The sequence below is a fragment of the Rana temporaria genome, chromosome 11, assembly GCF_905171775.1.
Source record: "Rana temporaria chromosome 11, aRanTem1.1, whole genome shotgun sequence".
Classification (NCBI taxonomy): Eukaryota; Metazoa; Chordata; class Amphibia; order Anura; family Ranidae; genus Rana; species Rana temporaria.
Window position 1 is genome coordinate 144,026,251 of NC_053499.1, and position 22,964 is coordinate 144,049,214.

Sequence of the window (22,964 nt, forward strand, 5' to 3'; positions counted from 1 at the left end):
AGTACGGCTCTGACCGGAGGAAGAGAGCGCATCTCAGAAATATGAAGTCAGTGTGAATACAAGAAATCATGGTGTAGCGCGCTCCGGCAATTCATTGGACTCGGCGCAGCCCGAATAATGATACTGAACAGCGGACCGGCCCTCTAAAAAATCTATTTGCCCCGCTGTGGCTCGGAGGAGGGGAGGACGTGAGCCGAGATAATAATGGCCGGCCTGCTCGGTGATCGCCCGCGTACGCTGGAATGTGCATTGTTGCTTGGCAGGAACCACAGAGAATTCACAAAGCAAACAGTTTGTTTTGTGTTCCTCCGCGGCCTTCCGGAGAAAGAGATTTCCGAGCCGAGCAAATTCATATATCCCCCCCCCACCCCCCAGTCTGTCCTCTGACACCGACGTGACCGATTTATGGCCCCAAAAACCGCTAGACCGAGGAGGGGGGGGACTTTACATAGATGAACACTCATACTATGCAACACAAAGAGGGGGTTATACACAGCAAAGACAATGGTATGCAGCTCCTCAATGTATAGCTGTGACATCACCGGGGCCTACAGTGCATCCGGAAAGTAGTCACAGCACATTTCTTTCCCACAATTTTATGTTACAGCCTTATTCCAAAATACATTACATTCATTATTGTCCTCTAAATTCTACAAATACCCCATAAATGACGTGAAATAAGTTTTAAATATTTACAAAAAAAAAAAAAAATAATGTAGAAATTATATTTTATTATTATTATTATTATTATTATTAAGAAAAAATAAAAACCCCCACACACCAAAAAAATACATAAAAAAAAATAAAAAGGGATAACCCCCACTTACCGTATTTATCGGGGTATAGCGCGCACCCCTAAAGTTGCCCGAATTCCTGTGGGAAAAAAGATGTTTTGTACTTACAGTTTTGGTGTCTTGCGCGGCGTCCTCGTCGGGTCCGGCGTCCGTCTGTGGCTTCGGGTGTCCTCTTCGTCGGGTCTGGCGTCCTCCCCGCTACGAGTTTGAATACTGCGCCGACATATACCGAGTGCAGTACACTCGTGTATCGTCGGGCAGGCTCGGCAACTCTCGCGCTGACGTCCTGTATGCTCAGGACGTCAGCGCGAGAGGCGCCGAGACCGCCCGAAGATACACAAGTGTACTGCGCTCGGTATATCCCGGCGCAGTATTCAAACTCGTGGCGGGAAAGCGGGTATAGGTGTATACCGCGCACCCATGATTTTGCCCTGGTTTTCAGGACAAAATAGTGCGCGGTATACGCCGATAAATACGGTAAATAAGATAGCACAGCCTTTGCTCAATAATTTGGTGAAGGACATTTGGCACCAATTACAGCCTCGAGTCTCTCTGAGTATGATACTACAAGCTCGGCACACCTATTTTTGGGCAGTTTCTCCCATTCTTCTTTGCAGGGCCTCTCAAGCTCCATCAGGTTGGATGGGGAGCGTCGGTGCACAGCCATTTTCAGATCTTTCCAGAGATGTTCAATCGGGTTCAGGTCTGGGCCACTCGAGGACATTCACAGAGTTGTCCCGTAGCCACTCCTGTGTTATCTTGGCTGTGTGCTTGGGGTCCTTGTCCTGTTGGAAGATGAACCTTTGCCCCCAAAGCGCTCTGAAGCAGGTTTTCATCAAGGTTGCTGTATTCATCTTTCCCTCGATCCTGACTAGTCTCCCGGTTCCTGCTGCTGAAAAAACATCACTACAGCATGATGCTGCCACCACCATGCTTCACTGTAGGGATGGTATTGGCCAGTGAATGAGCAGTGCCTGGTATTCCCCCAGACATGATGCTTCCCATTCAGGCCAAAGAGTTCAATCTTTGTTTCATCAGACCAGAGACTTGTTTCTCATGGTCTGAGAGTCCTTCAAGTGCCTTTTGACAAACTCCAAGTGGCTGTCATGTGCCTTTTACTGAGGAGTGGATTCCGTCTGGCCACTCTACCATATAGACCTGATTGGTGGAGTGCTGTAGAGATGGCTGTTCTTCTGGAAGGTTCTCCTCTCTACACAGAGAAACACTGGAGCTCTGCCAGGGTGACCATCTGGTTCTTGGTCACCTCCCCGGCTAAAGCCCTTCTCCCCCGATCACCGTTTGTCCAGATGGCCCGCTCTAGGAAGAGTCCTGGTGGTTCCAAACTTCTTCCATTTACAGATGATGGAGGCCATTGTGCTCATTGGGACCTTCAATGCTGCAGAAATGTTTCTGTACCCTTCCCCAGATCTGTCCCCCCATACAATCCTGTCTCCGAGGTCTACAGACAATTCCTTAGAATTCATGACTTGGTTTGTGCTCTGACATGCACTGGTAACTGTGGGACCTTCTATAGGCAGGTGTGTGTGCCTTTCCAAATCATGTCCAATCAACTGAATTTACCACAGGTGGACTCCAATCAAGTTGTAGAAACATCTGAAGGATGATCAGTGGGAACAGGAAGCACCTGACCTCACTTTTGAGTGTCATGGCAAAGGCTGTGAATAATTATGTACATGGGATAGTTTTATTTTCTATTACCGTATTTATCGGCATATACCACACGCCGGCGTATAGCGCGCACCCCAACCTGAGAAGGGAAGTTTAGGGTAAAAAAAAAAAAAACATTTTTTGGATGCTCAGCCTTATCAGTGTGCGTCTGCTGTCGGCGTCCATGTCGGTGTCTGTCACGTCTGTCTGCCGGGGGTTGCAGCGTTGAATTTGGCGCCTCGGTCGAGCTGTGCAGAGCCGGATTTCCGGTGTGTTCGGCGTGACTGCGGGCGGAGCCGAGCGTGGCCGAACCTAGCCGAGTGCGCAGTACGCTCGGTCTTTGCCGGGGGCGCTCAGACAGCGAGGATCGGCTGTCACTGAGGAGGATCGGCGTATATCGCCCACCCACGATTTTAAGGGCAAAAAAGTGCGCAGTATACGCCGATAAATACGATAATTTGCAAAGATTTCAAACAAACTTTTTTCACGTTGTCATTATGGGGTAATGTTTGTAGAATTTTGGAGGAAAATCATGAATTTAATCCATTTTTAGGAATAAGGCTGTAACCATAACAAAATGTGGAAAAAGTCAAGCACTGTGAATACTTTCCGAATGCCCTGTATATAGCAATGCATACACAGACTTTACACAGACCCCTCGTGTGTGGAGGTGGAACCTTTGCTAGAAAGTTCTCTGAAAAGTGTGGTCACCCTCCTTATACTATGCAGCTGTACAGCAAGGGGTCACACACAACAAATAAAGACAATGGCATGCAGCTCCTCAATTTATAGCAGTGACATCACCGGGGCCTATATAGCAGTGACATCACCGGGGCCTATATAGCAGTGACATCACCGGGGCCTATATAGCAGTGACATCACCGGGGCCTATATAGCAGTGAATACAAAGAGATGACACAGTGGGAGCTTACTCTGGACCCCTTATGTATGGAGGTGGAAGACAATGGTGTGCAGTTCCTCAATTTAAAGCGGTGACATTACTGGGGTCTATATAATAATGAATAAAGCAAAACACACGCCAGGGTTTTATCCTGGACACCTGATGTGTGCCCCATACACAGCAAAAAAAAAAAAAACACTACATGCAGCTCTTCAGTTTATAGCAGAGACATCACCAGGGCTTATATATAGTAATGAACACAGTTTACATGGCGGGAGTTTACCTCAGACCCCTCACATGCTCCAAACAAAGCATAAGTCAATAAACATGCAGCTCCTCAAGTTTACCTCAGGCCCCTTCTTGTGTGCTACAAACATCACTAAATGACATACAGATCCTCAATTTATAGGAGTGACATTGCTGGGGTTTATATAGTAATGAATACAAAAAGAAGTTTACACCAAAGAGCTTACCCTGGATTCTTCACGTGTGCTCCAAACACAGCAAAATGGGGCAATAACATGCAGCCCCTTAATTTACTCCAGGTCTCTTCTTGTGTGCTACAAACACAGCTAAAATGAGACAATGGCATGCAGCTCCTCATTCTTTTTGTGACAACACTGGGTAGCTCACACAACAGAGGCTACCCCTTATGTGTGAAGATGGAATGTTCGCTATGGCAACTTCCCATTAATGGCCATGGAGGGGCGGGTTGGGGGGGCGTAACTTCCCATTAATGGCCATGGAGGGGCGGGGCGCAACTTCCCATTAATTGCCATGGAGGGGCTTGTTGGGGGCACAACTTCCCATTAATGGTCATGGAGGGGCAGGTTGGGGGGGGCGCAACTTCCCATTAATGGCCATGGAGGGGCGGGGCACAACTTCCCATTAATGGCCATGGAGGGGCTTGTTGGGGGCACAACTTCCCATTAATGGCCATGGAGGTGGCGGGTGCACCTTCCCATTAATGGCCATGGAGGGGCGGGGCGCAACTTCCCATTAATGGCCATGGAGGGGCGGGTTGGGGGGGCGCAGCTTCCCATTAATGGCCATGGAGGGGCGGGGCGCAACTTCCCATTAATGGCCATGGAGGGGCGGGGCGCAACTTTCCATTAATGGCCATGGAGGGGCGGGGCGCAACTTCCCATTAATGGCCATGGAGGGGCAGGCGCAACTTCCCATTAATGGCCATGGAGAGGCAGGCGCAACTTCCCATTAATGGCCATGGAGAGGCAGGTTAGGGGCGCAGCTTCCCATTAATAGCCATGGAGGGGCGGGTTGGGGGGGCGCAGCTTCCCATTAATGGCCATGGAGGGGCGGGTTGGGGGGGCGCAACTTCCCATTAAGGGCCATGGAGGGGCGGGTTGGGGGCACAACTTCCTATTAAGGGCCATGGAGGGGCAGGCGCAACTTTCCATTAATTGCCATGGAGGGGCGGGTTGGGGGGGGGGGTGCAGCTTCCCATTAATGGCCATGGAGGGGTGGGGCGCAACTTCCCATTAATTGCCATGGATGGGGGGGCATCTTCCCATTAAAGCGGAGTTCCACCTAAAAATAGAACTTCTGCTTTTCGGAACCTCAGTGGGGAGGAGCAGATACCTGTGTATCTGTGCATTTTGCTCCCACTTCCAGGCATAGATACCTGAGCCACCCGTGGGTATCTACGTCACTGTCCAGCACCTTCTCCACCAAAATCCCCCCCCCCCCCCCCCCCACACACACACACCATTTGGCGGACCTCCGCTTTAATGGCCATGGAGGGGCGCAACTTTCTGCCAATTGCCACATATTATATATTTTACACACAAATAAATAATAAAATAAGTGACCACATTGTAGATTTAGTATTCAGGCCACAGTTGCTTTTTCCCATCCCCCCCCCCCCCCAAGTTGAATGGCTCATCTCCACACAATTTGCAATCACAGAGGAGAGGTGGGTACGTCTGTACTGCACTCATACAATGTCATCTGCTGGGGCTGCGCTGGGTTTTCCAGCCCCGGTAGAATTCACAGGGGCCACCATACCAGATCGCACGCAAAGCATTTTCCACAAAGACAACAACCCGGAGATGGAACGTTTGAGGTCCGCTGTGGAACGCCGGCTTCAAAGCCCCCGGCAGCTATGCGGACAAGTCGCGGCATGACAGGAGGCCGGCTGCTCCCCCTGTGTTTATTCTGAGCAAAATTCGTCTAATTTCAGTCCTGTGACTCCAGACGGGAGACATAATGACGGCTTTATGCAGAATAAATAAAGCTTTGTGGCTTGTGAATTAAAGACGGCGGGCTCCAGGGAAGGAGGGGGTGAGACACCATGAATCGTGAACGCCCGGCGGTAACTGCTTCCGCCAAAGGCACAAATATGTAATTACAGTGCAGGCCCAGAGTCTGCTGTACAGAGGAGCCAACCTGGACCTTTTGTATCCATGTACAATATAAAACAATCTCCAACCATGGTCAGAACCTCCGGGGGCTATGATGGGATTTGTAGTTCCACAACAACCAGAGAACCTCTACAGTGCGCTCCAAACATCCGCCAACCCCAATTCGTATTTCTAGTAAAATCATATGATTTTTCATCTAATACACACTGAACTTCAATGACATCAGCAATAGCCAAGCTTTATTGTTCTAAACAAGACCACAAATGGTCCAGGCCTTCCTCAGATGCTTCACGCAGAAAGGGCTTCATCTTAGTAAAGCTTTATTATTCAAGACAAGATCACAAAAAGTGTCACCAGATCCACACTGACGCGTTTCACCTGGAAAAGCTTAGGTCTTAGCAAACCGTTATTTGCTCTAGACAGGCTTTTAAAAGGTTCTCCCAGACCGTTCTTAGCTGGCAGCAAGGACTCAGTCCTAGGAAAGCTTTACCATTCTAGACATGATCTAAAAAGGGTCCCCCTCAGCCAACACATTTTAACCTAAGCCCAGTTTATGGGGGGGGGGGGGGGGGGGAATGGACCTTTTGTGATCTTGTCCAGATCAAAGCTTTGCTATGGTTAAAGTAATTTGAGTGTGAGTGGTTCTATTGGTTGCTCATGGGGGAGCGCTGATGAGCTCCATTCGCCCTGTACCCACCTTCTACACAGACGTTGGACTAAGGGCTTGGGAGTGGCGGCTTTCCTTACTAGGTTTACTCAGCGGCCTCAGTAATAGGGAGTCCCGTCTCCTGGGCTGGCTTTGGACCAATGTTCTGTCTATCATAGAAGCCGGTCCAGGAGGCGGGACTTTATATTAAAGAAGCCGCCAAGTAAACAGGAGATTCTCGCTGTATGTAATCTGACGGCACTCGTCCCGCCCCCTCCCTGAGATGGGCATTGATCAGGCTGCATTCATGGCAATGGGGAGGCTGCAGATGGGCATTGATCAGGCTGCATTGATGGGCAGTTGTGAGGCTACAGCTGGGCATTAATAGGCAATAGTGAGGCTACAAATGGGCATTGATCAAGCTGCATTCATGGTAATGGGGAGGCTACAGCTGGGCATTGATGGGCAATAGTGAGGCTACAGATGGGCATTGATCAGGCTGCATTCATGGTAATGGGGAGGCTGCAGATGGGCATTGATCAAGCTGCATTGATGGGCAGTTGTGAGGCTACAGCTGGGCATTAATGGGCAATAGTGAGGCTACAGATGGGCATTGATCAAACTGCATTCATGGTAATGGGGAGGCTACAGCTGGGCATTGATGGGCAATAGTGAGGCTACAGATGGGCATTGATCAGGCTGCATTCATGGTAATGGGGAGGCTGCAGATGAGCAATTGTGAGGCTACAGTACAATTTTGGTCAACATACTATTGTTCCCCAAGATCAGGGGTCTCAAACTGGCGACCCTCCAGCTGTTACAAAACTACAAGTCCCATCATGCTTGTAACGGTCAGCCTTGCAATGCCTCATGGGACTTGTAGTTTTGCAAGTGGATGTAAAACCCGATTCATGAAACCTGAGTTTGGCATTTATCTGCAGTGTTTGTTTTCTTATCTCTCTTCAAAGCACTATATGGCTGTCTCCTGCTCCATTCTTCTGTTATCAGCATGATAAAAGACAAGCTCTCCATCAACTGAGATAAAAGCAGCCTGAGTTTTGTGTTGGGGAAGGTGCTATAAAATAGATTAGCAGTGTGCTGAACTATTCAATGAACAGCTCTAAAAAGTCTCTACCTATGAGGAGAGGGGGGTGTGTGCGCCTTTCCTCCAATCAGCTGTCTTGGTTGTATGCCCATACTTCACTGCAGTGCTGAACCGGAAGAGAAAATCAAAAAACACAATCTGAACTTTCTAAAGAATATATAAAAAGATGAAGACAGCAGATATACATGTAAGACTTATGTAGGGAGATTTGTATCATCTGAGGCTGTTCATTTCACTGGGTATATGCGAGTGTTTACATCCACTTTAAGGTTTATTGGCTGTTGCTTGGCAAGTCAAAGTTTCAGTGTCACCACTGTGCCATCAATTGTCACCACTGTGCCATGCCATCAAATGCAGCCACTGTGCCATGCCATCAAATGCAGCCACTGTGCCATCAATTGTCGCCACTGTGCCATGCCATTAAACGCAGCCACTGTGCCATCAATTGTCACCACTGTGCCATCCCATCAAATGCAGTCACTGTGCCATCCCATCAAACGCAGCCACTGTGCCATCCCATCAAACGCAGCCACTGTGCCATCAATTGTCACCACTGTGCCATCCCATCAAATGCAGTCACTGTGCCATCCCATCAAACGCAGCCACTGTGCCATCAATTGTCACACTGTGCCATCCCATCAAATGCAGTCACTGTGCCATCAATTGTCACCACTGTGCCATCCCATCAAATGCAGCCACTGTGCCATCGTCACCACGGTGCCATCCCATCAAATGCAGCCACTGTGCCATCAATTGTCACCACCGCGACCTGCCAAACGCAGCCACTGTGCCATCAATTGTCACCACTGTGCCATCAATTTTGTCGTTAAAAAAAAAAAAACCTGGCTCCTAGATTCCAAGCAAATTTGTCAAGCCCTGGATTAAGGTCTGGAGACTGGCTAGGCCACTTAATAACTTAAATGCGCTTATTCTTGAGCCACTCCTTTGTTGCCTTGGGGTATGTTTTGGGTCATTGTCATGCTGGAAGACCCATCTTCAGTGTTCTGGCTGAGGGAAGAGGGTTCTCATCCAAGATTTTACATGGCCCCGTCCCATCTGCCTACAGCACTTCTACCAATCCTTCTCCGAATTATTTAGATGTTCGTTGGCAAACTTCAGAGACCAAAATTTAGCTCTTTGGCATTAACTTGACGCGCCATGTTTGGAGGAAGTAAAATGCCGACTATGACCCTAAGAACACCATCCCTAAAGTCAAGCACGGAGGTGGAAATCTTTGGGGCCATTAAAGGGTACAGGCCAACTTTGCTGCACTGAGGGGCCAATGGACGGGACCATGTATGGAATACTGTTGGATGAAAACCTTCTTTCCTCAGCCAGAACACAGAAGAAGAGTCTTTCTGCATGACAATGACCCAAAACATACCTTGAAGGCAACAAAGGAGTGGCTCAAGAAGCACATTAAGGTCATGGAGTGGCCTAGCCAGTCTTCAGACCTTAATCCTGTAGAAAATTTAAGGAGGGAGCTTAAAAAACTTCGAATTGCCAAGCAACAGCCAAAAAACTTTAAGGATTCAGAGAAGATCTGTAAAGTAGAGTGGACCAAAATCCCTCCTGAGATGTGTGCAAACCTGATCACCAACTACAAGAAACATCTGACCTCTGTGATTGCCAACAAGGTTTTCTCCACCAAGTCATATTTTCCTTGGGGATCAAATACTTATTTTACTCGCTGCAACTCAAGTTATAACATTTGTATCGTGTTTTTTCTGGATTTTTGGTTGATATTCTGTCTCTATCATTTAAAATACACCCATGATAAAAATGATAGACCCTTCATTTCTTTGCAAGTGGGCAAACTTACAAAATCTGCAGGGGATCAAATAATTACGCAAAAGCAATTTCCCCAATGTGCTGTAAAATCTTCGTACAAAAGTAGAGCAGATCCTTTTTAAACTCAGATAGGTAGATTCACAAAGAGTTAGGCCGGCTTATCAGTAGATAAGCCGACCCAACTCTGAATCTACGCCAGCGTTTAAGTGTATTCTCAAACAGAGATCCACTTAAAACAAAGCTAAGATAGAACGGCGCAAGCCGGTGCATTGCCATGAAATGCGATTTGCCATGAAATGTGATGGTCCGCCTCCATCACATCCCATTGGCTCACTCATGTCATGTGACATATAGACACGTCATCAGTCTCAGCTAGGCTATTGGCTATCATAGGGAGAGGATCTCCTCCCCCTGTAATAGCTGCACGGAGCTCTAGTAGTAAATGTAGCTTACTCGCACACCCAGGGAGGTCAACCCCCGTGCAGCTCTTCAAAGGGCTAAGAGAGAGGAGAGGGGGGCAGGCAGGAGGAGGGGAGAGGCAGCCTATAGATGTGTGTGTGAGATCATTGTTTCTATACATTGTTACACGAGCAATGCACTCACTGCACACAGGCTGCTCCCCACAGAGCTGTGCATATCACACTGCCTTCTCCTTCCTAACACTATATACCAGCTCCGTGCTTTGATTGTTGTATTCTGCACCCTGGAAATCCCCCATACTCTCCAATAGGACTTTTATATTATCTTTTGGTTACACGGGTATCACTCTCAGTTCTATGGAAGGAGCAGGCGCAGAAGAGGTGAAGGGGCGACACTTCAGCCCTCATCCACATATATAACTCAAGCTATCACAGGGAGAGGAGATCCTCTCCCTATAATAGCCTAGCTGAGACTGATGACGTGTGTATATGTCACATGACATGAGTGAGCCAATGGGATGTGAATGGGATGTGATGGAGGCGGACCATCACATTTCATGGCAAAACACATTTCATGGCAATGCACCGGCCTATCTTAGCTTGCAATGTTTCTGTTGGTCGCTAGATGGCGCTTCCATTGCGGCCGGCGTAGATTATGTAAATGAGGGGATACGCCGATTCACGAACGAACGCCAGGCCTACACCGTCGCATTACGTCGTTTCCGTAAGGGATAGGCCGCCTAACATTGTTATTCCACCTCATAGGTGGAATAACTTTAAGTATGGCCGCCGTTCCCGCCTCAAATTTTTTACGTCGTTTGCGCAAGTCATCCGCGAATCGGGATTTACGTTGTTTACGTACACGTCGAAATCAATAGGCCCGTACGGCGTACTTAGCCGCAATGCGCACTGGGAAATGTAGTCGCCTGGTGCATGCGCAGTGTCAAAAAACGTGAGGTCAAGCCTCATTTCCATACAACACGCCCCCCTCCAAGCAATTTGAATTAGGCGCCCTTACGCCCGCTCGTTTTAGGCTACGCCGCCGTAGATTAGCAGGTAAGTGGTTTGTGAATCACTACTAGCCTAGCTAATTTACGGCGGTGTAGCCTAAAAAGGCTAGGCTAGGCCGTCCTAAATTTAGGCAATTGTACGTGAATCTACCCAAGAGAAACCAGGGGTCTGTCCATCTATGGTCAATTTAAAAAGCCAAATTTCAGGATTATCGCTCTGTGGTCAGAATGCTAGCCAAACCCTCAGCCACCATTCTTAGAGTGGCTCATATATGATGATGCCACATGGCTGCTCTCCACCAAAAAGGAAAGGGTGTAAAAAAAAAAAAAAAAAAAAAGCCCTGGAATTCCAGCAATTCTGGTGTCTGCAGATTCCTGGACAGGCAGCTCCCGTAGCCGTGGAGGGGTTAATGCGGTGGCCACAGCGGCCTGGAATGCGCTCATGTGGACCGATTGTGTTTGCCTGGCTGAACGTGCTCTTTGTGAGCTGAATTCTCCATTGTAGACACGGCTCGTCCTATGACCTCAAACAGCTCGCTGGCTGAAAGGAATTCTTCTGGGGAGGGGGAAGAGAAAAACCTCCCCAGTCCGGAGATCAGGCCTGCGCTCCTCTCTCTGGAAATTTCGTAAATATTTCCAACGTGCGCACATCCAGACGTGAGAGCACCCTGCGGGAACCAGCGGCCGTTCCCAGGACAAAGAGAAGTGCCAGACCACGCAAGGGCATCTTCATTTTTCCCAAAAATGTATTTTATTTTATCTATCAATTAAGCTTGTGGGGTGTGCAAAGAACAGGAGGACGTTCATTGGATGTATTGATGGAGCCAGACTAACCCCAACCTTTCCTGTGCCAGGGATCATCGCCTACATCTTTTTCTGTGCCTGGGGGCATCACATACACCTTTCCAGAGCCAGGGGGCATCACATACACCTATACTAAATCCAGAACCACGGTGTACACCTTTCTTGTGCCCAGGGAAATCATGTACACCTTTCCTGAGCTTGGTGCCATTACATACACTTTTCCTGTAGCCAGGGTCATGGCGTACACCTATCTGGAGCCCATGGTCCATCGCCTACACCTGTCCTGTGCTGGGGGGCCCTTCAAGTACACATATCCTGAGCTCAGGGCCCATAGCCTACACATTTCCTGTAGCCGTCATGTACACCTATCCTGAGCCCATTGCCTACACCTATCCTGAGCCCATGGTCCATCACCTACACCTGTCCGGTGCTGGGGGGCCCTTCATGTACACCTTTCCTAAGCTTGGGGCCATCGCGTACAATTTTCTTGTGCTCTGGGCAGTCCTATGTAACTTTCCTGTGCCTGGTGCCATCAGTACACCTATTCTGAGCCCATGGTCCATCGCCTACACCTGTGCTGGGGGGCCCTTCATGTACACCTATCCTGAGACCATTGCCTACACCTATCCTGAGCCCATGGCCCATCGCCTAAACCTGTCCTGTGCTGGGGGGCCCTTCATGTAAACCTATCCTGAGACCATTGCCTACACCTGTCCTGTGCTGGGGGGCCCTTCATGTATACCTATCCTGAGCTCAGGGCCCATAACCTACACATTTCCTGTAGCCGTCATGTACACCTATCCTGAGACCATTGCCTACACCTATCCTGAGCCCATGGTCCATCGCCTACACCTGTCCTGTGCTGGGGGGCCCTTCATGTACACCTATCCTGAGCTCAGGGCCCATAGCCTACACATTTCCCCTAGCCGTCATGTACACCTATCCTGAGACCATTGCCTACACCTATCCTGAGCCCATGGTCCATCGCCTACACCTGTCCTGTGCTGGGGGGCCCTTCATGTACACCTATCCTGAGCTCAGGGCCCATAGCCTACACATTTCCTCTAGCCGTCATGTACACCTATCCTGAGACCATTGCCTACACCTATCCTGAGCCCATGGTCCATCGCCTACACCTGTCCTGTGCTGGGGGGCCCTTCATGTACACCTATCCTGAGACCATTGCCTACACCTATCCTGAGCCCATGGTCCATCGCCTACACCTGGGTGTAGCCCATGGCCCATCGCCTAAACCTGTCCTGTGCTGGGGGGCCCTTCATGTAAACCTATCCTGAGACCATTGCCTACACCTATCCATGGTCCATCGCCTACACCTGTCCTGTGCTGTGCTGGGGGGCCCTTCATGTATACCTATCCTGAGCTCAGGGCCCATAACCTACACATTTCCTGTAGCCGTCATGTACACCTATCCTGAGACCATTGCCTACACCTATCCTGAGCCCATGGTCCATCGCCTACACCTGTCCTGTGCTGGGGGGCCCTTCATGTACACCTATCCTGAGCTCAGGGCCCATAGCCTACACATTTCCCCTAGCCGTCATGAACATTGACGTCCTGAGCGTACAGGACGTCAGCGCGACAGTTGCCGAGCCTGCCCGAAGATTCACGAGTGTACTGCGCTCGGTATATGCCGGCGCAGTATTCAAACTCGTGGCGGGAAACGAGCGGGGAGGACGCGAGGACGCCGCGAGGATGCCGCAGAAGGACGCCGGACTCGCCGAAGAGGACCCCCGACCCGCCGAAGAGGACCCCCGAAGCCGCAGAAGGACGCCGGACCCGACGAGGCCGCCGCGCAAGACACCAAAACTGTAAGTACAAAAAAACTAAAAAACTTTTTTTCCACAGGATTGGGGGCCACTTTAGGGGTGCGCGGTATACGCGGGAGCGCGTTATACCGCGATAAATACGGTATTTACCAATAACAGGACACCTGTGGTAAACATTCGCCAAACTCTCCCGTGAAGCCGTTGGTAGGAGCAGAATGATAGGACCCCCCCCCCAGGGCTCACACATGGAGAAGCACCCCACCAACTAGCCTTAGGGGTAGCCATGCTGGAAAAAGCGCGGGGGATGGGAAGCAAATAACGACCAGGAAGGGATTCCTAACTTGACCGAAGAAATGTGGATAAGCGACGCTGGTTCTCGGGTTACCTCTAATCCGGGCTGGCAGAGTGCGCTCTTTTGTTAGACGAGTACAATGGCTCTGGTACGACGGCTCCTAATGCTGACAAATTGTAAGGTCTGCTTTTTCATTACACCCCCCTCCCCCCCCCCCCCCCCATGCAAAAATGCAGAATAAACAAATTATCTCAAAAGTTGTAAAAACTGAAGAAGAAACATACTTACCTTATATCCCGATTTCAACCAGCGGCACCTCTGAGGATGATCTCATGGGCCCCTCCCGGGGGAATGCAGGACAAACTGGGGACCCCAAATCTCACAAGAAGGACCCCCAGTGCAGCGCTCAGGTGTATTCTCATGAGATTTTAGACCCTTTTCCCCCCAGGGTCCTACAATGTAACAGTGACTGGGCAGAAGCCCAAGTGTAAAGTATTTTTTTTGTCCTAATGTGCAATTTTCCCCTTTTTTGTATGCAGGGTTTAAAGGCATGAATGGTGGGGGAGGGATCTATTAAATAAGTTGACATTGCAATTTTAAGACAGCTCTGCTTAAAGTGGAACTCCCCTCTCCCAATTAACATTGATCATTTTCTCTTTTATACTTTCCTAATGCTAGTAGCAGATCATATTTACAACTTTTTTTTTTTAACATTTCTTCAGTTACTTCCTGGTTTCTTGCCTAGGCAAATGATGTCATACACCCAAGTGTAATGAGGAGGAGGAGAAGAGAAGGTGTTTTCTCAGCCAAGCACACTCTCCTGCATGCATGAGCCAAGACCAGATGGATTCTAGTAAATACAGTAAAACTTTGGATTGCGAGCATAATTCATTCCGGAAGCATGCTTGTAATCCAAAGCACTTGTATATCAAAGCAAATTTTCTCATAGGAAATAATGGAAACTCAAATGATTTGTTACAAAACCATTTATTCATAGGTCCTTCAGTCTATAGTCCATAGATTATAGCAATGTGATTTTATAGTTACAGCAGGGTTTGACAAATTTGCTTGGAATCTAGGAGCCAGCTAAAAAAGTTAGGAGCCAGAAAACGCACCACGTCCCGAAGAGCTTGCGCGCAGAAGCGAACACATACGTGAGCAGCGCCCACATATGTAAACAGTGTTCCAAACCACACATGTGAGGTATCGCCGCGATTGGTAGAGCGAGAGCAATAATTCTAGCCCTAGACCTCCTCTGTAACTCAAAACATGCAACCTGTAGATTTTTTTTAAACGCCGCCTATGAAGATTTTAAAGGGTAAAAGTTTGTCAGCATTCCACGAGCGGACGCAATTTTGAAGCGTGACATGTTGGGTGTGAATTTACTCGGCGTAACATTATCTTTCATAATATAAAAAAAAAATGGGGATAACTTTACTGTTGTCTTATTTTTTAATTAAAAAAAGTGTAATTTTTTTCCCAAAAAAGTGCGCTTGTAAGACCGCTGCGCAAATACGGCGTGACAGAAAGTATTGCAACGATCGCCATTTTATTCTCTAGGGTAAAAAAAATATATAATGTTTGGGGGTTCTAATTAGAGGGAAGACGATGGCAGTGAAAATGGTGAAAAATGACATTAGAATGAATGAATGAAAAACTTATATAGCGCGGCACATGCGAACTGAATCGCCTCTGGGCGCTTGTTGTTCCCGTTTCCTTTGATATCAAAAGAGATGCGTCTTTATCTTTCTCCTGAATGCTAAATGGTTTTCCTCCAACCGAATGCTGGTTGGTAAAGCGTTGCATAGTCTGTTTAACTAGTTTAATTAGAATTGCTGTTTAACTTGTAATACCAACGGCCACCACCAGATGGCGCCAGCTCACACAAGGAAGAGCTGGGGACCTTCCAAGCCAATTTGCCAGGATGCCATTTCTAGTCGCCATGGCGACCGGGATTTGTTGAGCCCTGGGTTACACAACCAATGTCCATCCACAAATGGAAGCCTCCACAAGGGGATTAGAAGCAAAATCCAGCAGGAGCTCCAGAGTATAAACGAGGAGAGAGGCGCCTCTAAGTGTAGCAATATGGTTACATTTAATGAAGGCACAACATTTAGCAACTCACATGGTTGATTAAAAGAGGCACATCCAAGTATGCAGGGATCCGGGGTAAAGCAATCCACATAGACCATCCTCCTCACCGCCATCAGTCTGCAATTGTGACCGGAAAGACTACCCTGCAGGAGAGAAATCTGAAAGCGAGACTTGAACCGGTCGTGGAAGGGACGACATCAATGGTGGTGCAGAGGATGGTCTATGTGGATCGCTTTACCCCGGATGCCTGCATACTTAGATGTGCCCGTTTTAATCATCAACCATGTGAGTTTCTAAATGTTGTACCTTCATTAAATGTTACCGTATTCCCGTGATCAAGTAGTTTGTACTATTCAGATCCCAGCACACAAAAGGAGGGAAACTTGAACTCTTAAAAAAATAATAATAGGAGGCGAGATGAAAAGAGGCACCCATGGTGAACAAAGCAGCTTTGGAGTCAAGCAAAACAGGCCATTAGTAGGTTTTGTGGCACTGTAATGGGCACTTTATCAGGGCAGGTGTACAGAACACTGAAAGGGTGTAAACACAAGATCTAGATAGATAAAACTACAGTGATATAAAATGAATATATTATATATATATATATATATATATATATATATATATATATATATATTAATATTAAAAATGTCAATAATTTATGTTCTATTTTATCGTCACTTCTTTTATTCAGTACTCTGTACAGCTGGCCTGATGAAGTGCCCATTACAGTGCCTCGAATTGTCCAGTTTACTGTTGCTTGGCAATAAATATCCTTTCAAGAGAAGTCTCCAAAACAGGTTCTTTCACCTTGGGCACTTCTGCCAACTTCACCTTCTGGGGCTTAATTCAACCACTCACTTCCTCTGGGCTCAGAGTGATTTTTAACGGTGGAGCAAAAAAAAAAAAAAAAAAAAAAAAAAAAAAAAAAAATCACTGCCAAATCCTTTTGAGGGGGAAGATCCTACAAAATGTACCTTTCCGTTCTTTACTTCTGACAGCACCTGAAGTCCCAATTACGGCAGAATGTTTTCAACCACTGGAATGCATTGGTTTGTGATCTTGGAGTTCCATGATTGAGTAAAAGCATCAGGGTCTGGAACTTTTCCTATGGACCATAGAACAATTCCTGTGGACTGGGACAGTGTTTCTCAACTCTAGTCCTCAAGGCGCCCCAACAGGTCATGTTTTCAGGATTTCCATTATTTTGCACAGGTGATTTGATCAGTTTCAATGCCTTAGGCCCCTTTCACATTGACGGACCGTTCGTCCGTTTATTACAAGTCCGTTTACGGACTTGTAATGTATCCCTATGGGATCGCGTCCGTTAGCGGATGGAGCATCCGCTAACGTCCGCAACCATCCGCGTCCGTCAGGATCCGGTTTTTCGGACGGAAGAAAACCCTATTTTTCTTCCGTCCGGCGGAACGGATCGGATGAAGACGGACAGACAGTCCGTCTTCATCCGATTCCCCATAGGGGAGAGCGGAGGAAAGACAGGGCGGTCTCTGCACAGTGTGCGGGGACCACCCTGTCCGCCGACAGCTCAGCGGGGATTACGGAGGATCCCCGCTGAGCCGACGGACACACACGGAGCGGACACAAAAACGTTCCGCTCCGTGTGAAAGAGGCCTTAGTAATTACCACAGCCATTTCATCTGAGGGAAATCCTGAAAACATGACCTGTTGGGGCACCTTGAGGACTGGAGTTGAGAAACACTGGACTGGGACCACTACTTCTACATTTCCTGGATTTCATGACCTGCCTGGTTGGTAGCTCCACCAGCCAGCTTTCAATTCATCCACAGACATAAGGCCGTTGGGCCAAGTCTCTTGTGTCGGCGGGATCCTGCTTTTCTATGAGTGGCCGACATTCCAGGACCACCTCAGGCGGCATATAATCAAGCAGGACGTGGCAGGGTACCACTTAGACCCCTCCCACTATGTACCACAGATGGAGGAATGACATTTATAGCCCAACTGCAGCCAATACTGTTTTGGATGGAGCTGAGAAGGTTTTATTTCGGTTGGGGAGATTTGCCCCCCAGTGTTAGGGCAGGAAATGATGGGATATTTTTATTGCGGTCTCTGCCCGCTTCTCCCAGTGACAACCACTCCCTTCATTTCTTGTATGGGTGTCATAAGGACAGGCACAAACAGAAAGAACAAAAAAAAAGTGTTAGTTATGAACACGGATAACGTGCTCTCCACACAAACCCATTTGGATTGTCCCAACCCGAACAGTAAGCGATTGTAATAGCGGAACGAAAAAAAATGCTCAGCATGCTGGGAAATATCTATATAAATCCCCCAATTTGGCCCCCATGGCTAGTTCCAATCTGACAGCGTGACCTACACAACGCAAAAATAAAATCTGCCAAAAAAGGTTAAGTTGGCTGGAACTGACCTCTGTGCATACAGGAAGCAGCCTGACTCGGGGAGGAAGGATACGCTCCGCAAATGCTGGGCCACTTTTTGCTTTTTAAACATGGAAAGGAGAATGGCTGGGAAGGTGGGGGGGGGGGTGCAGAAGGGCCAGAACCAGAGTGGGCCCAGCCACTCATTGGCAGAACGATTGGGGGGGTATTAAGTCCAGGTCACTGAGCAGCAGAACAGCCGGGTGTTGGGGATCAATAAGGCAGCCCACTCACTCAGTGGCGTCACCCGGTGCGGTAAAACATGGTGTCACCCCCCCTCTGTCTAGGCTGCCCAGCACCAAGCAGGCAGGGCACGGGCACGGGGCGCACCCCAAACCAGCCCCTGTAAATGATAGTATAGTGGCAGGTTAGGGGAGTATAGAGTGGTATAGTGGCAGGTTGGTGTAGTGGGGTGGTATAGGACAGGTTAAGGTGGTATAGGGCATGTTGGGGTGATATAGGGTAGTTTGGGGTGGTATAGGGCAAGTTAGGGTTGGTTGCATAGGGCAGGTTGGGGTGGTTTAGGGCAAGTTAGGGTGGCATGGGAAAGGTTGGGGTGGTACAGGGCAAGTTAGGGTGGCATTGGGCAGATTGGGGTGGTACAGGGCAGGCTGGGTGGTACAGGGCAGGCTGGGGTGGCACAGGGCAGGCTGGGGTGGCACAGGGCAGGCTGGGCATGTCAGCTTAAAAAAAAACAAAAAAACAAAACAAGGATGGTGTCACCCCTCTAGCGGGTGTCACCTCCTGCACCCCCCTAGCAACGCCTCTGCACTCACTGACAGAAAGCCTTGGGGGGGGTCAATCATTGACAGGAGAAGGGGGGGCTTAGGCGAGTAACTCATCGGCAGAACACCCAGAGTTCGCCCAGAGTTGGAGGCAATCAATCTTACTAGTTATTGGCAGATGGGGTGGCGGAGGAAGAGGAGTCAGGCTAACCACTTATTGGCAGAGCAGACATGCTGTTGTGGGATTAGCTCTATCACTCATTGGCTGGGAAAGACCTTTAGTAGACCATTCACCCAATGGACAGCAATGATCATTACTACAACCCCTTCCTGTGGCTGGCATCACCCTTCCCTATGGCATAGATTTTTCAGCACGCTGGCCCCATCCATTTGGACTAGTTGAAGCTCATTACCCAGAACATTATCAAACCGATACGACCGACTGCCGATACAAAAGACAGGTCCTGGCAGATCCCCGGTGACACTACAAACTGACAGCTGCTGGTCATAGGGACCAAAATCGCCAACGATGGTCACTGGCTCCCAAACCAAAATGGGAACTACAATATACACAACACCGGAGGGGGGGGGGGGGTGGGGTCTAACACCAGATCCCCGATCAGTGGGACCAACCTCAACTACATATCACTGCATCTAGCACAGATACCACTGTATCCCCGACGAGAAGCACTGGCTCCCAGACCAACGTAAACTACTTATTCCTATAAGGGGGGGGGGGTGCTTAACACTGGATACCCCCCCCCCCCCCCCCGGAGGATGATCACTGACTCCCAGGCCAACCTATACTACATATAGATGCTGGGGTCGTATTTTTGGGCACCTAGGGAGTTAATTGATTACTGGGGGGGCGTGTCAATCATACAACACAGCACATTATTTGATACATTTACAGGTAATCTCATTGCTGGGGGTATAAAGTGTGGCAGTTTCAGGGGGTGAATCGTGCACGCGGCCTCCCATGTCCATGAATGACGTGCGGACGGTTACAGGTGAGAACGTTTATAAAGTTGGATGAACGCAAGCGAAAGAAAGACAGCGGTAATCTCACCGAACAATTTAACCCCTTTATGCCAAACACATTAACTCACGTCTCTCCCCCCCCCCCCCCAGACATTTTCTGCCCAAATGACGGTGGCACTCAGAGGTGCCCGACCCCAGTATGCCCGAGGCGCTCGTCTCCCACCTGCATCAGCAGACTCAGCACATTGGGGGTTAAATCAGGAGATATACATTGCAGCGGCCAAGACGGGAACAGAGCGGCCATTGTCTGCCTCTTACTCCAACACTTAACCCCCTGTGAGCCGGAGAGGGGGTGCTCGGCGTGCACAGAATACCAGCTAATACCCGGGAAGGGGGGGGGCATCAGAATCCGAGCTCCCAGCCGGAATCAGGTAATACGACAGATTTAAAATTGATAGATAGAGATAGATATATATATATATATATATATATATATATATATATATATATATATATATATATATATATATATATAAATAAAAATAGGATCAATGAATGGCAGGTAGGACGCAATAAACATATGTGAAATTACGATAAAAAAATAAAGCGTGACTCAGACTTCCAATCTGCTGAGGGGGGAGGTGGCTGGCACTTGTAGTTCCTGTGTCCAGCAGGCACAGAAAACCCGGTGTTTTGAACCCGTTGCCCTGGCAGGTCTGACCAATCCGACAAATACTCAGCAAACTGCCATCACCTGGCAGATCAGACAGACCCACGTACATGTTGGGGGGGGGGGTTGCCAGATCTGCCACATGGGCAAACAATTCACCTGAACACGTGGCGGCAGATCCAACCTGAGAAAAACGCGGGTGAATTGGGGCACGTTGGCAAAATTTCCTGAATTCACCGAACCAGAGGAACCGCGGTTTCAGCGAACATGCAGGAAATGGACACCGAGGGCTCCTTGTACAATGGACAGCCCCGGACACATTGGGGGGGGGGGGGGGGGGGGGATAAACCGGACTGACCGCATCTGCCGAGAATTCGGTGAAATCTGAAGTTTGACACATGGTGGCAGATCGGTCTGTCCAATCTGGGGATAACTTGGTGTGCCAGTCATCGCCAGCATGTTTTATTTTTTTTTGCGAGACGGGAAATTCACCGCCAGATTCTCCAACCTCAGGACCGGTTATCCGTTGAATGTGGCGTGAATCTGCCGTCTCACAGAATAGACAGAACCGGGCATTTCGGAAGATTCACACATTAATGAGGGAATACAGTGTGCCGGGAAATACTTCCAGCATGCCAGATTTGCCGAATCGTCTGACCCCCCCATTCATTTGTCTGGCTGCGAAGTCGGTGAATCTTCCAACGTATGTTGGGGGATTCAATGAATTCCCAGCAGGACACATGAATAGGGGGTGGCAGAAAATGTGGCGAATCCGGTGTGCTGGAAGTCGTGTGCGACCCGTCCAGGATCGGCCGGACACGCCGGGTTAGTAATCAGGACACTCACCGAAATACTCCTTCTTCATGTGCATCTCCAGCTCCTTCTCCAGCTCCAGGGTGAGCGCCTCCAGCCTCTTCTCGGCCTGGCTCGGCCCGCTCTCCTTGGACGGCGTCACCTGGTACGGCACCTTGAAGCGGTGGAGGGTGGCGGAGCCCTTGGCGGCGCTGAAGTTGTAGGTGACCCCCGAGGAGTTGCTGAGCTCGTCGTGCCGCGGCGGGGACTGGGCGAGGACTCTGTAGTGGCACGGCTCTCCTCCGGGATCCTCTTCCTGTACGCTGGGGCCCAGCATGGAGGAGCGGGGGGAGGGCACTGGCAGGTCGCCGTACGCCCCCAGGGACCCCCGGGAGCTGCGGGAACTCCGGGAGCTGTGGCTGGAGATGCTGGAGCGCGGGCTGGCCACCGACGGGTTGCAGGAGCCCAGCGTGGCGGCCCGGCCGTCCTGCAGGAGGCAGACGCTGGAACGCGGGCTCACCAGGACCCCGTCCGCCTCGTGGTTGGCCATCATCGCCGACGCCGCGTAGCGCGGGTCCGAGTAGCTGGAACGCGGGCTGGTGGTGCAGGAGTACTGGCTGGCGGTGCTGGAACGCGGGCTGGCGTGCCGCTGGTCGTAGCCCATGCTGATGCCGCTGGTGCGGTTGCTGCTGGGTTTGGAGCCGCCGCCGTCGTAGCCGGTCAGACTGGCGCGGGGACTCGAGTGCTTGCTGGTGTCGCTGGCCGTGCTGGCGTAACTGGAGCGCGGGCTCAGAACCGAACCTTCGTACTGACCGCCCGGGACCACCAGGCTGGAGCGCGGGCTCAGGGCGCTGACGCTGGAGCGTGGGCTGCTGGAGGAGGAGGGGTACAAGGGGCCCCGGCCTGGGGGGCCACCCTCATAACAACCGGCCCTATACAGCTCCGCAGAGTATCTCTTCCCTCTCTCACCCACATAACACGGCAAAGCCACCTCAGACTGGCAGCTCGACTCCTCTAGGCACAGACCTTCCATCAGCCGGCCGGCCTGCAGGCTCAGCTCTTCCGAGAAGCGATCCATGGACAGCGGACTACACCGACACAGGCGGCCGGGGGCCCCCGCACTACTTCCCGCCTTCCCCGGCCGGAGGAATGTGCGGAGGAACACAGCGCACTGCGGCTCTGAGGAATGTCACCGCCCACCGCAGGGATCACACCGCCCCTCTAACGGAGAGAGAACGCGAGAAAACACCGCCCACAGCCGGGATCAATCCGCCTCCATGAGAGAGAAAGCGCAGAGGGTACCGCCCAACGATCCGCCCCCTGAAGAAGAAGCATTGCCAACCGCTAGGATCGCTCCGCCCACTAGGAAAGAGGCATTGCCCAACGCTAGGATCACTCCGCCCCCTAAGAAAGAAGCGTTGCACGCCTCTGGAATAACTCCGCCCCCATGAGAGATTAAGGCGGATAGAGTCCCGCCCAACACTGATCACTCCGCCCCCATGAGAGAATAAATGGATTAGAGAGATCCGCCCACCACTATAATCACCCGCCCCCCTAAGAAACAAGCGTTGCTCACCTCTGTAATAACTCCACCCCCATGAAAGAATCAATATAGACGGATAGAGAGTCCCGCCCAACACTGATCACTCCACCCCCATGAGAGAATAAACGGATTAGAGAGATCCGC

General features: G+C 49.9%; 1 protein-coding gene across 1 annotated transcript in view; it reads right to left on the bottom strand.

Annotated features, from left to right (window-relative positions):
* Positions 1-22,516, bottom strand: part of LOC120917794 (Wilms tumor protein 1-interacting protein homolog) — a 67,269-nt gene extending 44,753 nt beyond the window's left edge. The window contains exon 1 of the mRNA XM_040329341.1: positions 21,332-22,516. Coding sequence (XP_040185275.1) covers positions 21,332-22,355 — 1,024 coding nt within the window. The 5' untranslated portion in view covers positions 22,356-22,516. The remainder of the gene's footprint in view (positions 1-21,331) is intronic.
* Positions 22,517-22,964: the final 448 nt, after the last annotated feature.